The sequence below is a fragment of the Pseudopodoces humilis genome, chromosome 3, assembly GCF_049639895.1.
Source record: "Pseudopodoces humilis isolate 2021_Gansu_Grassland_sample_001 chromosome 3, ASM4963989v1, whole genome shotgun sequence".
Taxonomy (NCBI): Eukaryota; Metazoa; Chordata; class Aves; order Passeriformes; family Paridae; genus Pseudopodoces; species Pseudopodoces humilis.
The window spans coordinates 21,514,065-21,529,322 of NC_142202.1; the positions used below are offsets into that span (position 1 = coordinate 21,514,065).

Here is a 15,258-nt window from a genome sequence, read left to right on the forward strand (position 1 = left end):
AAAATTTTGTTTATACCTTGAGAAGCAGTGAGCAGTACCAGTTTCACTTTATAAGGCGTTTATTGTTGCAAACCGGTAAAGAGTCTTTGCTTTTTAATAGCTCAGTGTTGTTTTAAGAGAATGAAGTTGCTCTTGGACTTTGACATGTAGAATGAATTAAATGACACGTAAATAAATATATATTAATTCTTTTTTATTAAAGTATCAAAACAAACTTGAGAATAGAAAATAAACTGCTTTTTAATGCATTTTTAGGTTCTCCTGAATAAAGTATACTTCGAGAAAACTCATGCAACATACCATTTCTGTGTAGCTGTTTAAACACTCTTTTCCTGGGCACAGTCAAGTGACCCTGAGTACCATCATTTCCAGAGCAGCGCACACACACACACACACACATACAAAAGCAATACAGAGCAGTTATGACTGCACATGTAAAGAAATAAAAATAGATTATCTTCTGACAATAGTAGTGGTACCATATTAACATTTGGCATGCTGAGTAAATAAGATCAAGCAACAAAAGCATGACGCCTGCGTCACCGGTGATATGGTTAAAAGCAACCATACAAATCCCCTAAGGGAGACACATGAATTCTGTCATTACAGTCTCTGTGGTAACACTTTATAACCAATTATGAGACAAACAGCCTTGTCTGCTGGTATTGGAGAGGCAAAAAGCAAAGCCAAGGTGTACGATACCGGGTTGATGCCTTGGTTTTGTATTTCCACATTACAGGGGTCAAATAATGAACATTGTTTGACAAGTTTACTGTACACACTCCATGTATATCTATTGTCTGGTAAACAGCTGGCCCAATTACACATAGGACTTGCCTTTTAAGCCAGAGAAGTTGCCACAGAGGCTCCAAACTCTGCTTACAAAGCAGGAAAAAAATTCTCACTGAAGTCAATGGAACCTCCTTCCAATATACAGAAAGATCATGGATTCTTAAGACAGAATTGGACCTAGAATGTCATCTCTGTGCTACATTTACTTTTCAGATACATGAAGTACATATCTTTAACATGTGATATAGGACATTACAATATATCCAGATCTCAGGAAATGGTACTAAGTAGTTCTGTTGCAGAATATAACAATCATATGGGGATCAGGTACAATATGTGATGGACTCATGCAAGACTTGCAGGGTAAGAAGCTCATGGCTGAGGTATCTTCAAGTTTAGCCTTTAGAACAAACACACAATTTCAACACTGCGGACTGGTGTAAAATATTATGCACGTTAAGCTCCACTTGTATTCTGCTTTGTTTAAATTGTGACATTCAACAGTCAGACACCACTGATGGAGATACAGAATTCTGGAAGGTACAATATCTGCACCCAATCATTCAAGACACTCAGTGCCTCATCTTCAAAAAAGATGAAGGATAAGTAATTTTAATAGTGGTGTCTCAAATACAACTGGTGAAGTTTAGGAATATATAATATTAAACACCAAGAGATAAAAGTAAAAAGACAGCGCAACACTTGTGTTTTCAGTTTTATCTTGCTCGCAGTATTTATTAGCTCTACTCATTATGATATTAGTGATAAATAAGGATAAGATTTTCTTTTACAAAAAATTGTAAGGGTATATTTTATAGAAATAAACAATCTGAGAATTTCACAGAAACATCAGAATTTCAACACTCACAACTCCAACAGTTTTGTCCAGCAGCTCTTCTACCAGTTCAAAAACATCCAAGGTTAGTATTTAATAAAAAATTAAACAATTATTCACTACATCAAAACTCTTGCTTCCTTTAGATTCTAAGTAACACTTTTGATCGGCGGTGGTTGCCACTCAAATATAAAACAAAAGTAGCTACAATCATAATTTTTCCCTCTGAGCCACCTGGCAAAAGGAAGTAATCCTGACCAGGATGGAAAAAGCTTTGTCAAACTCTTATGCCTGTAAGAGCTATCTGCATGAGCAGACCCACTGAAATCCATGGAACATCTTCTGTGACTGAGGAGTAATAGCACAAATTAAGGCTTGTAGGATTAGGTCCTGGATGAATTTTAAAAACATTTATTTTTTTCAAGGTTCAGGAGTCTAGGATTCACTCCTGCAGTTCCTTACTTGAGCAAAACCTCTATCAATACCCCAGTACAGTTAGCTTCCTCTTTCCAATTCAGTGGGCTCAATTCATCAAGTCAATAAGTGACGGTACAAGATGCTCTTCAGCAATTCAAGGAAAAATTGTAGTCCCCAAGGGGTAGTATCTGGGGTGATAGCTCATAAAATACAAGCTAGCCTACATAGATGTTTTGCAAGAAACATTTCTTTGTCACACTTACTAGACCCTTCAAATTCAGTCACTGAGATGAGTCACAGAAAAACCCCACATGAGCATTCTGGAAAAAAACAACAAAGCTTAGTTGGAACGACAGGGTTTTTTTGTGTGTGTGTGTGTTAGGTTAGAATGCAACATTACACATCAGTACATTCTGCCAGAAACCATCCTCCTGGAAATTCAAAAATACTCAGTCTTCTTTCCCTACCAGCAACAAGGAAGAGTAGTGTCCATCCAGCACAGCTGTCTGTACCACGTGCATCGCTGGAAGTCATAGTGTTCTAGCACAAACCTCGTGAGTGCAGATACTGTATACTAGCAGAGAGCTAAAACTTCGGAGCTGTTGTCTGTAGCTCCTAGGAACAGCAAGTATGACAGGTGCAAACCCTACATTTGAGGCAGAAGGCTCTTCGATTTGATTGAGACCAGATCTTCCAAGGGCAAGAATCGCTGTCAAGCCAAAATGATTCTTTCCACTTGTGAAAGCAATCTGCCCTTCCTAAAGGCTCTTGACTAATAGAATCCTACACATTATGCCAGACTCACCCATGGATTCTGGTAGCTGTTAAAATCATTATAAATATTTCCATGTTTGCCATATCACTTAACCTTGTAATGTGCCTTCTTTGATCTGTTGAATAAAAAGATTTCTTTCATCTTCAGGTGTCCTTCCGTTCTGTGCACGCACTATACACGTGGGCCTGTGCAGATTTAGCATGTATATCAAATGCTGCTTCTCATTCTTCAGCTCCTCAATCTGGGCTTTCAATTCCGCATTGATCGTTTCCAGCTTCTCTGATTCCTAGCAAAAAGCACAGACACAACTTTTACACTGAGAAGTTCAAGCAGGAAGTCACTGCTTTTTTCCTACAGTTGTGGTCTTTTATTGGTGGGAAAGAGTATGGCTGGCAGGGAAAGGAATCACATGTACCTAGTGTGCTGTAATGATGGAACTGTACATTCCCCAGTCAGTAATGGCCTGAGAACCAGATTGAGGGTTACCTCCTTTGGCCTCTAGAGAACGTAATGGAAGTTGAAAAGTGAAATTCAAACTTGTATTCACTTGCGGTGACAGATACCCAAAGCATTATTGCTATCTTCTGCAAAATTATTCTGAGCTTTTTGGGTCAAAATTTGACCCAAAATTATTGACACTGCTTCTTAACTCCCTGGAGCATCAGGTCACATATCTATAAACCCATGTTAAGCTAGCAAAGTACAAACATAGCTTTTTTTCCCTGTCCCTAGAGAGAGGAATATACAGGCCTGTATACCTGATACAGGCCTGCTGCAACTGAAATAGAGTTTTGTATCACAGAACTGGAGGTGAAGATGTGACTGGGCTTCTAGGACATTCAAGCTTCCACACCACTCTGTTCATAAAGAAGTCAGAAATTACTTGTAGGTGCTTGCAGGCTCTCCACAGTAGGAAATAATATGAAACATGATTTTACTTCTTTTTGTGTTCACTGTACACATTCAAATTAACATTACCCCCATAGAAGAGATTGGTCACTGAAACAGTAATCTCTTTTCACTCCTACCATGCTTTCACTTTATGCCAGTTTCAACCAGGTTTGGATTTTATATATGGCAGGTTTATTTTTCATAACTAATGTTTTTAAGATTTTACAGAGTTTTGGGTGACATCTTCCCGATTTCCTACTATAACAGTACCCTATGCTATCTGTTTGGATCCTGGCAGGATGACAGATTAAGAACAATTCTTGCCAGTCACTTACTTTTTGCAAGCATTCTGTTTTTTCCTTCTTTTTGTTTCGGCACTTTGCTGCAGCAATTTTATTCCTTTCCCTTCTTCTCTTTTTTCTTTCATCCTCTTCAGGAGAAAACTGTCCCACAAAAACAGATACATACAATCTGTAAGATGTTGTAAACAGGAGACCTGTGTTTTGATAACTTCTCGATTTTTAAAATCAATGTGGAGGGGGCTGTCAGTACCTCACATCATGAGTTACATAAAAATAAGATTCTGACCTTGTTTGCCATGCAGTAGAAGGGTAGGAACTTCATTAGAATTGTCAGTAAAAACCTGACTGGTTATATGATGGCACATTTAAAATCAGTGGTACTCAAAAAACTTATGGAATATGTCCCCAGGCTCCCCCACCTCCATCTCTCCTCCATTTCCCAGGGAGAAAAAGGAGAAGGGGCACAGGGAACAGAGTGGAGGATGTGTCATGAGTGAGGCAATGAGAAGTGAGTGAATTAAAGGCAGCACCAAAAAGGGAATACTAAAACACTTCCTTCTGTTTCCTTTCAGGGTTCAGACCAAGGTGTAGCTCTTTCCTTAAGCAAAGCAATTTCTCCACTTTCAAAGAGTAATGCTTTTCATGGACAGTATCATCTTTAAGTGAAAATATAGTGTGGACATAGCAGGTCCATGTCTTAACCCCCACAGGTTCTGCTGGACTGTCCTCAGGGAAACAGAACTTCAGCAGTGACTTTTTCCAACTTCAACCACCACTGAGCAGGGAAACCAGCACTTGTTCTAATCACTTTGTTATTAGAACATGTAAAACATTGTCTGTAGTCTATAACTGAAAGTAAAATATCCAACTATGAGAAATACTAGAGGGTTTGCATGAAGCACTCAACAGAGAGGCAAGCAGCTGGCTTAAAAGGAAACAAGTATGGTACAGAGGGTTACCTATAGTTAATACAATTACTGGTCTTGTGGCAAAACTTTGTTAGAGAGTTAATCCTTCACACGAAAATTCTGTTTAAAGAGCCCTACCTCTGTTTTCAGCATTGATGTTTCAACTGGCCTTTCAGAGACAGTCACTGTGTCCAAAGTGGAAGACATCCTGTGGAACTGACGCTTGTTCTGAATGGCAAATCTCAGTTCCTCCTTCACCAGGGGGGTTAAATTTGTGAAATCATCAAACCCCAATGACCCTGCAGGGGACAAAGTGGGAACAATTGCGGAGGCGCTGACTTCTAATGCAGATACCTGGCCTGAGTGTTGGACCATCATTTTGCTGAAAGATAAAAAGAGATAATATTGATAGTGTTTCAACAACTTTAGAAAGGGAAATAATATCTCTTAGAGGTATATTTCATACTGTGAATAATACTGTAGTTCTCACACTGCTTCAGTCCCCATTCCTAGTCTACCCCAATCTCTCAACAGAGACAAGCAGTTAAGAATTCGGACACTCAAAAAACCTTCAACTTTATGTTAAGTCAAAGTTAGTATTTAAAAGTAAGAATAGTATCAACAAATGACACAATTTCTAGGTCTTTCTGAAACATAATATTTAAAAAATTGTGTGCAAGTATGTATACTGCTAAATTTTAAACTCGTAGCGTGTGGCAAATGAAAATCAAGTGAACAGGAAGAGAAAGAAAATAAGAACAAAAATCAGAAAGCAAATTATTTAAAGCATAGAAGGAGAGTAAGAGTATCTTCATATTCAGAGCTACATCACCACAAATTCCAGCTTCAAATGGACAGAGCAGACCTTGATCTCATCTACACTTCTACAATGAGCTCTACTAGAAGCTGAAACTTGCTAACCACAACAGGATGTCACAGAATTATCACACTCAGTTTTACACACAGTTGTAGGTTTGGCTATAAACTCCTGAAAAATAGTTAATGGTAAGAGTTGTCACAAAGGCAAAAGTCTCTACATACTCTGTGTCTCCACAGCACAGGCTGAGTTGGAGGGATTGACTCTTGAAAAATGTGAAGCCGTTTGTTTCATTCCTTTGCTCTTGTAAAATTCGAAACTGTCCTTATGTGCCCTCCACAAGAGGTTTGAAATTCTTAAATATTTATGGCTGGATCTTCTGCTGACATAAACCAGTGTGACTGAAGAGTCTTTAGGGGAATTACGCAAATCTAAACCCATGGAGAAACCTGATGTCTAATAGATTTCTAAAGAAAACAAACCTATCCAACAGTGTTCTCTACTTTTCTCTTTTTAGTCATTCTTATCTTTTTTTTATCCAGTTTTGGAGGGAGAGAGGCCCTACGTGCTTTGTGAAAACTGGTGGCCCCACTGAGGGAGAAAGAGGCAAAACTCAGCAGTCAGTCATCCAAACACAGTGGACTAGGTGATGCACACATCCCTGCAAGTCACAGCCCAGCAGAGGTGAGATAAGAGGTCTGGAAGAAAACTGAGCACCTTTTGTGTGTGATCCAAGGGACAAAAGGTGCAAATCCACAGGAAAACAGATTGCAATACTTCCCTTGTTCATAAAGTGGCTTGTGTTAAATTGGATTTTACTATGTTGGTTTTCCAGCTATCTTTGGTGTGTAGATTTTTGTTGTTGTTTTTTCGGGTTTCTTTTTAATAACTGTATGGATAATTGCAGTATGTGTTATCTGCTCTGGATTAGACCCACAATAATTACAGAAAAGTCAGTTGTAATTATCTTAGTGCAGGTAAGCAAACAGTTGCCTCGGGGTAGCAGCATGGGTAAGCTAAATTTCCATGTGCTCAACCCAGAACTGCACCGCTCCCTGTACGTTACTTCTGGAACCCAGCAAGAAATGTTTGGGGTCATGTGCCTTGACAAGAAGACAGAATTTGCTTACAGATATCTAAAAATACACTGTAAATCCACACTGGTACAAATGAGAATAGAACCTGGTTCACTGCTTAGTGAGGTAAACAGAAAAATCAGAGGGTGAATTGCTGCTGCAAAATATTAGGTCTGACTGCAGTCTTCCTCACCTCTTCCTCACCCAGTCACCACAGAAGAGCTGAACATTTCCCAGAGTCTCAGGGTGAAATCCTGACTCCAGTGAAATCAAAAGGACTTTTTCTGTTGACCTCAATGGGGCCAGGATTTCACCCATAGTTATTCAAGATGGGGAAATTATTTGGAACAATTTGTTATTCAGAAAGACCTTGGGAAATTTATGTAATTCTCTTCAGAAAGCCCCTGCTCATGAGTCACATTTAAAGTACTGATACAGTTTAATCCTATAATCTCAGAAAGCTAGCAGTTACTCTTTTCCAGCAAGTCAGAAATGGCCCTATTAATTTCCAGCTGAAGTCCTCCCAATATTATTTACCATTTACCAACATTCAACCATTTGACTAATTTAAACAGGCTAATTCCAGATGACACTGAACCCCTCGCTGCCAGCAGAAATTTTAGTTATTTTCACTGACTCAGTCTCCTTGAATGCTGGTGATGCCTTCATTCAACAAAGTTAATTCTGTATAACTCAGTCCAACCAGGATTCTTAAAGTAACAATAAAACTGTTTTTCCAGCCTCTAAAATAATTAGTTGGGCTAATAATTTTCAAGCTCTGCTGGTTTATTGAATAATTTTTCAGTTTAGGCAAACTTTTAATTAAGGTCAGCAGCAGCACCAGAGGAAACCAAGAATGTGCTTGAGAATTTGTGTCAATTGTGGATTTATAATTGGCTATTTGTGGTTTTGTACCACAAACACCAACAAAACCCTACCATAATGGCTTCATGTCCTCTCACCCACCTGTCACAAGTGTGGAAAAGAGGAATGGTCGGGTGCCCAGAGCAGGAGAAAGTGTCCTTGACCACAGGAACTTGCTGCTCTCCTGCCCAAACAGCTCACTGCCCTCCCAGTCATCCTGAAATGCACCTCTAATTGCTCCAACACTTTTGGGGAGGGAAGGTCTACCCGGGGGCTGAGGCTTCTGTAAGGATTTCTGCTGTGAGCTGAGTCCTGTTTTGCAGAGCTGTTTGCCACTCGTTTGCTTTCCTGCAGCTCTTGCGTGGGGCTCCTGAAGACTGCCTGGTAGGGCAGCTTCCAGTCTGCTCTGGGATTGTTGGGAGCCACCACCATACAAATGACAGAAATAATCACCCCTATGTCAGAGCTCCTCCGTAAGCTCAATATGCTCCCTTTCCACAACAACAAGGTACGTGCTTTGCAGTTTCTGAGGAACAAGTCTGTTTTTAGAAATATTTTACAATAGGAAAATTAGGTTTTACCACTTTAAAAAAATGCAACAAGTTGCCCTTCCTTGTCCTGATTTTTGTACAAATTGTCCCTCTGTCTATAAGCCATGCAGAGCACTATCTCATTTCTTCTGGGTTTGCAGAGGCTGGGGAAACTGTAGGAATAAGAGTATCAAGCCTTAGAGCGTGATTCCATCGTGGCCCTTCTGATCCAATCTCTGTTTACTTTGCTAGACCACGCACATGCTCTGGAGTTACTGCCGCTGGAGGTGCTGAACGCTTCTCAGCCCTGCACTGTTACTGGCACAGCTTGTTCCCGGGCTGAGTTAATGCTTCATTACTTTAGCCTAACTTTTGGAATTCTCAACAGTTTTACTATTCATGGTACCCTCCCAATTCAGGTGGGTTCAAACAACTCCTTCTTTCTCCCCCTGCTTTTTCGTTTGTTGTTTTGCAGATGATTATTTTCATCTACAATGAGCTTTCACATCTCATCAGCCAAGATTTTAAAATCGGAACATGCTGCCTAGCTGTGCACTTCCATTATTTAAGGATATCCTCGTTCAGTTTGAGTATTGGAAGTGACTACTTTCAGTTTTTTGTTGCTTAACAGCGGACGGCTGACTGTGCTTCTTGGTTTTATTTCTTCATACGAATTCCTTTTCCTCTGATGCTGATGCAATAAACCCTGATAACCGCTGAGGTTAATCTTAACAGCATTAAGAGCAATTACAGTTCACAACCTCTGCGCACGCTAGTTGACCTTAAGCTTTCTGACATCCCACATCGCTCTAGAACCATTTTCTGCTGCCTTCCAGCTTCTCAAGTGCTGTTAGTAGGAGGAAAATCGATTTCCAACAGGAAACTCGTTCTCTGAAAGAAGTTGGCTGTTGTGTCACGCCTGATTTGCTTAGGCAACAGTTTAGCAACTGATCTACTTCGCATCGAGACACCGAGAGAAAGGAAAGTGAATATCCCTGGCTGTCACGAGAAGTTTCCCCTCGCTTTATGGGAATATCGGAGATAACTCTACGCGCAGCGGTGTGGGTTTGTCATCGCCTGGGCTGTCCCGCCACAGCTCCCCCGTGTCCCTGTCCCCGGGTGCCGCCGCCGGCTGTCCCCAGCGCCGGGCGCGGCCGCTCCGCTCGGGCATCCCGCGGCTCCCGGGTGCCGGTGCCGTGCCCTCCGCGGCGCTGCCGGCCCGGGGACAGCCGGGGCTGGCCGGGCTCCCCCCGCCGCTCACATCTGGCGGCAGCCGGGCCACGGGGTTCCCCCAGATGCGAGCTCCGGCACGGAGCCGGCGCCGCCGGGCGGGCGAGTGGCTCCGGCGGGGCTCGGGGGGGGTCGGGGCTCTCCCGGCTCTCCCGGCCGGCGGCGGCACCGCCGCTCCCGACTTCGCTCGGGGCGGCGAAACTTTTGCCGGCGGCGTGCCGCGGGTCCCCCGGCGGGCATCCATCCCTCCGCGGCGGGACAGCTTCCCCGGAGCTCAGCCCCATGTCCCGCCGGCACGGGCAGTCCCGGCCTCTCCTCTCCCGCTCCCACCTACCTTCCTCCCGCCGCCGCCGCTCTCTGGGCAGGAGGGAAGGGGCTCCGCAGCCCCGCCGCGCTGCCGTCCGCGCTGCTCCGCCGCCTCCTGCGGGAGAGCAGCTCCCTCGGCTCCCCGCTCCTCTGCCGCTCGCCTGGGTTGCATCACCCCCCTTTTATAGCCGAGCGGGCAGCGCTGGTATTTACTCTGGCGGCGAGTCCCTGGCTGATGTCATGCTATTAATAGCCTCTCCGAAAGAGAGGGAGGAGGGAAGCGGGCCCGTGGCGGTGATGCAAGGCTTCCCCGCCGGCACGGCACGGCTCGGCGGAGCACGGCACGGAGCGACACGGCCGAGCCGAGCCGAGCAGCATCCCTCCGCACCCCCAGAGACCCCTTCTCCTTCCCGCTTCACCACTCTCCTTTATATTCATTCATCTGTTCATTTATTTATTTGTATTAAGACTTCGAGAGTTTCTTTCTCCGGGCCATTTTGCTTCTGACAATAAATCAAAATGCCTCTTACCACGGGGGAAAAAAAAAAAAAAAGTGGCAATTGGTTTTTTTTCGAAAGGACTCTCTAGAGAAAAAAAAAATGCTTTATGTCGTCGTCCCTCCCCCACCCCCGGCCCTACCATCCTCCCCCTTCCTCCCCCAACTACTTTAGATGACAGCTAAAAGTTCATTTCACATAAAGGAGAAGGCTTCGTTTTTTATTCTGAGGAGGAAAGACCCGTTTAATGAAATTACAGAAAGCTAAAAATAACACTGTTTGGGGCTTTTGGAGTTTTTTTGTTTGTTTTGGTTTTTTTGGGTTTTTTTGTTAGGGTACTTTTTAAAACATTTCTTAAAACACAGCAGCATGCTATTTCCTTATGATCTCATGAAAAAATAGGGAGTTCCTACAGAACAGAGAGGGAAATACGGTTGTGGCTGTGATAAAGGGGTTTTTGTCTAGTTCTTTTTTTTTTTTCCCCTCTGGTTTGTTAACAGACAGAAATTACCTTCTAACAGCCTTCAAAGTGTTAGAAGATGCTAAAAAAAACCCCAACAAAACACTAAGAAAATGTTTACCTGGGGGAGGCACAGAAAGTTTACAAAGACAGATGTGTGGGATTATCCAGTACAATAATATTTCATATATAATACATGCTTATTATTATGGCTCATAAACATGCTATTGAGCCAGTCTTCAAGTCTCTGTACTTGGCATGGAAAACCAGGACATTTCATGTTTGAGAATATTGTAACTAAACCAATATAATATGTATACCTTCATATATAGAATGTATATCCTAATAAAGTGCTCCAAACAGTTGATTAATTTTATAATGTTCAGTATGTCAGTTTTGATAATAGGTTGTATGTCTCAAGTGTATATTCTGGGATATTTTAATTACTTGGAGCATTTTGTCAAGGATACAGATTTCTAATAGTAGTTTGAAAGTCCCTCTGTATCTTCCTTCTGTGTGCATATGGTTGTCTGGATGTATATGTGTGTATAGATATATAGATATAGATATAGATATAGATATAGATATAGATATATAGATATAGATATAGATATAGATATAGATATAGATATAGATATAGATATAGATATAGATATAGATATAGATAATATTTGCCACACAGACAGGAGTAATAAACTTTTAGCTTTTTTAATGTCCAAGTAATTGCTGGTAATTTTGAAATTAACACTCCTATTTTGCACTTAGTTGCCTGCTCTTGAAAGAAAAATACTGATCTGGTGGGAAAGGAAGGAGTCTAGAGTAGTGACGTTGGCTTCCCTCCTGTGGAAGGTGCAGTCCCACCCTGTTCTCTGCAAACAAAGAAGTGCACTTTGTGAGGGCAGGAGTGAACTCCTCTGACCTACCTGGCAGCTCACCATTTACAGCTCCTGTGAGCTGCAAGCTTTTCTTTTTCATCCTTCAATAGATAAATCATTCTTAGCTCTATCAAAACATATTATTGCTGCATTTTTATTAATCTAGGTAAATTAATGTCAAGTATAATGCCAGGCAAAAACCTTGCTCTTCTGAAGCAAAGCTTTTTATTTCACCTTGGTATAGCCCAAGAAGTTCTTTTTACTTCAGAGGCACAATTTTATAATTCATGCTGTGCTCAAGGACAGCTGGCACTGTTTTTTTCAAGGCTGGAAGAAAAAAAAAAATACTCTCAAGCAGAAGCCAAATGTGGAAAATTTCTTCCTAAAAGATAGTTGGTTGGAAAACTTTAAGCACTGTGGAAATGTGTTAGCAACATCGGTTTTAGTGGCTAAGAACAGGTGCCTGCTGCAATTATGACAGAAATTTAGCAACTGTCTGTCCTTATTTATTTAGGTAACTGTATCAGAAGTGGGAATGTATTTAGAGTATTTCCAGCTAAGCAGAGCAGTGTTGTAGAATAATGGAAAAAAAAGCAGTTCTCTCCTTCCATGTGGGTAGAAGTACCTTGGAAAGCCAAGTGTTGTTATCCAGTTGTGGATGGTCACCGACATCTACTTGTTTGCTACACAATGCTGGTCTCATTATTGCCCACGAGCTGCAGCCAGCACCAAAATCTGACAGCAAACCAGTTGTGCTCATTCTTGAACTTGTCCTGAAGTGAGCCAGCTCCTCCCTGCAAAACAAACAGAGAAACTGTTCCTGTGCGTGTTTGAGATTAGGCCACTGAAACATGTCCTGGCTTGAAACCCTTCAGTGAAAAAAGAAAATGAAACCACAATGAAAAATAAACACAGCTCCACTGTGTCATATAGGTTTTATGCAGAACCCTTTTGCAACAAAAGCTACGTTAATCTAAGTAAAGACATTGAATCATACCCCAGTTAAAAAAAAAATTTTAAAAAATTAAAAATTAATACTATCAGGAAGTTAAAGTAACACCCAGTACAGCCACCAGATGCCCTGATGTTTAATTTTCCATCTTATAAAATATCTTTCAGTTGCCTTCCCCTGAACATTTACCAGTCCTTTTCCAATCCATTTCTCTCTTTTGTCACAAACTGCAGGGGACAGTTTCCCTGAAAGAGCATTTTTTTGACAGAGGTAACATCCATGTTCTTAACTTCTGTTTCCCTTAAGCCAGGCACAGCAGTTCATCACTCAGACTGAGGGGTACTGGGTTCTTTTCCCTCTGCAGAGAAATCAGGCTGAATATCACCCCACAGTGAGATCCTTGTAGTGCTTCAGAAGTCTCCAATGTGGAGAAAAGAATTCTCTCCTTTACCTCTTTCTGACCAAGTCCTGCCTCCACATCCCTTGGCATTACCTCATACACTGTGGATATTTGATTAAAATTAAAATAAGTCTGTGTCATTACTAAAAAGAACTACAGAGGAACAGACTCCTAATCTCACAGCAGAAGCTTTCTCCTGTCCTAACATTTATGCCACCTCAGGACATCAGTCAGAGCAATACAATTAAAATCTCCATGTCCCATCCTGGTCCTACGTTGGTTTCTGGTCACACAGTTCCATTAAACCTGTTCAGTCTGAGGAAAATACAATGAGATATAAATAAATCAAATGTGTAATGATAACATAAGTAAAACCCACCTCTCTGTGTGTTTTGTGGTTTGAATTAAGTTTTGAAATTACTGTATCCCTGACAAGACAAATCTTTCCCTGCACAGCACATATAAGAGAAATAGGTTTCCATAATTCGGAATTATCACGTGGTAAAGTTTGCACAGAATCAGGATTTTTGACTCTGCCTGAAATATTATTCTCTACATCTGTGATGGTAACTAACCTTGATTATAATTTTTGTTACGTGGTATATTCAGGTCTGAATCTATGTGGCAAGTCTCCCCTGCTCACCAGAACATGCACTAATTTTGAGACAATTTTCCCATCTGACTGGACTAACACCAGGGTTGAAACTTGGGACTAGTTTTTCCAGCATGTAGGTTGCTACTGCTTGAACTCTGGAAGCAATCAGCAGCAGAAGTAGCATCAGCCATCTCCACCCAGCCCAGAGTTTTTCAGCAGCTGTCTGGGGCATCTTTGGGCACCGATGGGCTATTTCCGAGGGTTTCTCCAAAAAGTGAATAAAAAAAACCTCCAAACCTATAGTAGCAAGAACAAAATTCACTCTGGAGGAGCTGGATCTCTATGGACCTAAAAGGTCCAAAAATGAGAGTTAAAATCCACAGGGTTAGAGAACTGACTCTTACTGTGACTGTATGGCAAACCCTGCTACTTATTCTCCTACTACCTCTCAAGCAGATGAGCAGATGAATGAATACATGTTTTGTGGAGGGAAATAGGTGCTGTTTTAACTGCTTTTTTTCCTTAACGCTGAAAAGACAATTATTTTGTTCTTTGTTTTTCTCTCCTCTGCTTACCTTTCTTTCCTTACTGCCTTTCCCATCACAGTCCCTCTAAATCCATTTATACCATTGATTTATTCTCTCTTTTTAAAATCCCATTCCCTACTCTCTTTCGCTTTGTTTCCGTAAGTTACCTTTGCCATTTCTTTAAAACAGCAGCTTCTCCTTTTCTTTTGCCACTTCCTTGTTTCTACTCTTCTCACTTCTCTCTTTTCCCTCCCTGTATCCCTGGATTTCATCATCCCCCTTTTTTCTGTTCCTTTTTTCCCAGCAATTTTTCTCCCATTGGTCCTTCTCAGTTTGCCTGGAAGCTTTCTGAATTTAAATGAGTAATTTAAAATTTCTCTTTTGTTTTCTGTCATATTCCTTTTTGTTTCTCCTTTAATGGAGGCACTGATAATAAAATTACCACTGGGTGCAACACATACATTTCAGGACCAGATTCTGGTGCACAAAGTTACCATGAATTTTAGTACAACTTTACTAATTTAAAGGTCCAGAACGTTGTCAGTCATTGTTGCAGGCAGTGTTTCAGAAGTGTGGGGCAGAGGTGCAAGTACAAATATCCCTTCCCTCCAGCTAAGAGGCAGCCCTGACACTGGCCCAGTAAAGTATATCTTTAATTCCCTTTTGCTGAAGATTTTCAAGGCTTTTTTTAAATCAGATGGGTTTGTGCACCAGCCTAGAAGTTGGCCAAGCACAATAACCTGCAATTAAAATTTGTTGTCTCTTTGAATATATCCAGGTAATAAACAACAAGAAAAATAGATCCCACATATGGAAGAATCACATCTTAAAACAGACTGAACATTGAAAACTCACTGGTTTCACTGGACAAGCAAAATGATAGGTCAGGTATATTAACTGCCCTCAGGCAAGTGTCAATTATGTTTCCTCAAAGTGCCTTTATAGTCCTATTCATTTCGTGTCAAGAAAACTACTTGTTCATAGATCCTGCCCTTCATCTCCTTCTCCCCATCCTTTCCACCTTGTAAAAGTATCCCAGATTTTGTTTGAGGTCAGTTACAGGCTCTTTCTGAACTTCACTGATACCTTTACACATAAAAAAATGATCACTAATGAAAGTACTAAGACCTGATCCAACTGTTGTTGATGTCAATGGAAAGATTCCCATTGACTTCAATGAGAGATAAATTTAGCCCCCAGGACTATGAA

General features: G+C 41.3%; 1 protein-coding gene across 1 annotated transcript; it reads right to left on the bottom strand.

Annotated features, from left to right (window-relative positions):
- Window positions 1-204: 204 nt before the first annotated feature.
- ATF3 (activating transcription factor 3) lies at window positions 205-9,892 on the bottom strand. The gene is made up of 4 exons (XM_014252979.2): window positions 9,772-9,892; window positions 5,059-5,302; window positions 4,046-4,153; window positions 205-3,105 (listed from the first exon to the last, which is right to left on the bottom strand). Exons 2-4 carry the CDS (start codon window positions 5,296-5,298, stop codon window positions 2,908-2,910), a joined length of 546 nt encoding a protein of 181 aa, XP_014108454.1. The 5' UTR covers window positions 5,299-5,302; window positions 9,772-9,892; the 3' UTR covers window positions 205-2,907.
- Between the last annotated feature and the right edge of the window lie 5,366 nt (window positions 9,893-15,258).

Bases quoted from the DNA above. Each gene is read 5' to 3' on its own strand.
- ATF3 (XM_014252979.2), bottom strand. From the start codon at position 5,298: ATGATGGTCCAACACTCAGGCCAGGTATCTGCATTAGAAGTCAGCGCC. The intron at 4,154-5,058 runs GTAGGGCTCTTT...TTTGTGGGACAG, and splicing joins CATCAATGCTGAAAACAGAG to TTTTCTCCTGAAGAGGATGA. The intron at 3,106-4,045 runs GTAAGTGACTGG...GCTTTTTGCTAG, and splicing joins AAACAGAATGCTTGCAAAAA to GAATCAGAGAAGCTGGAAAC.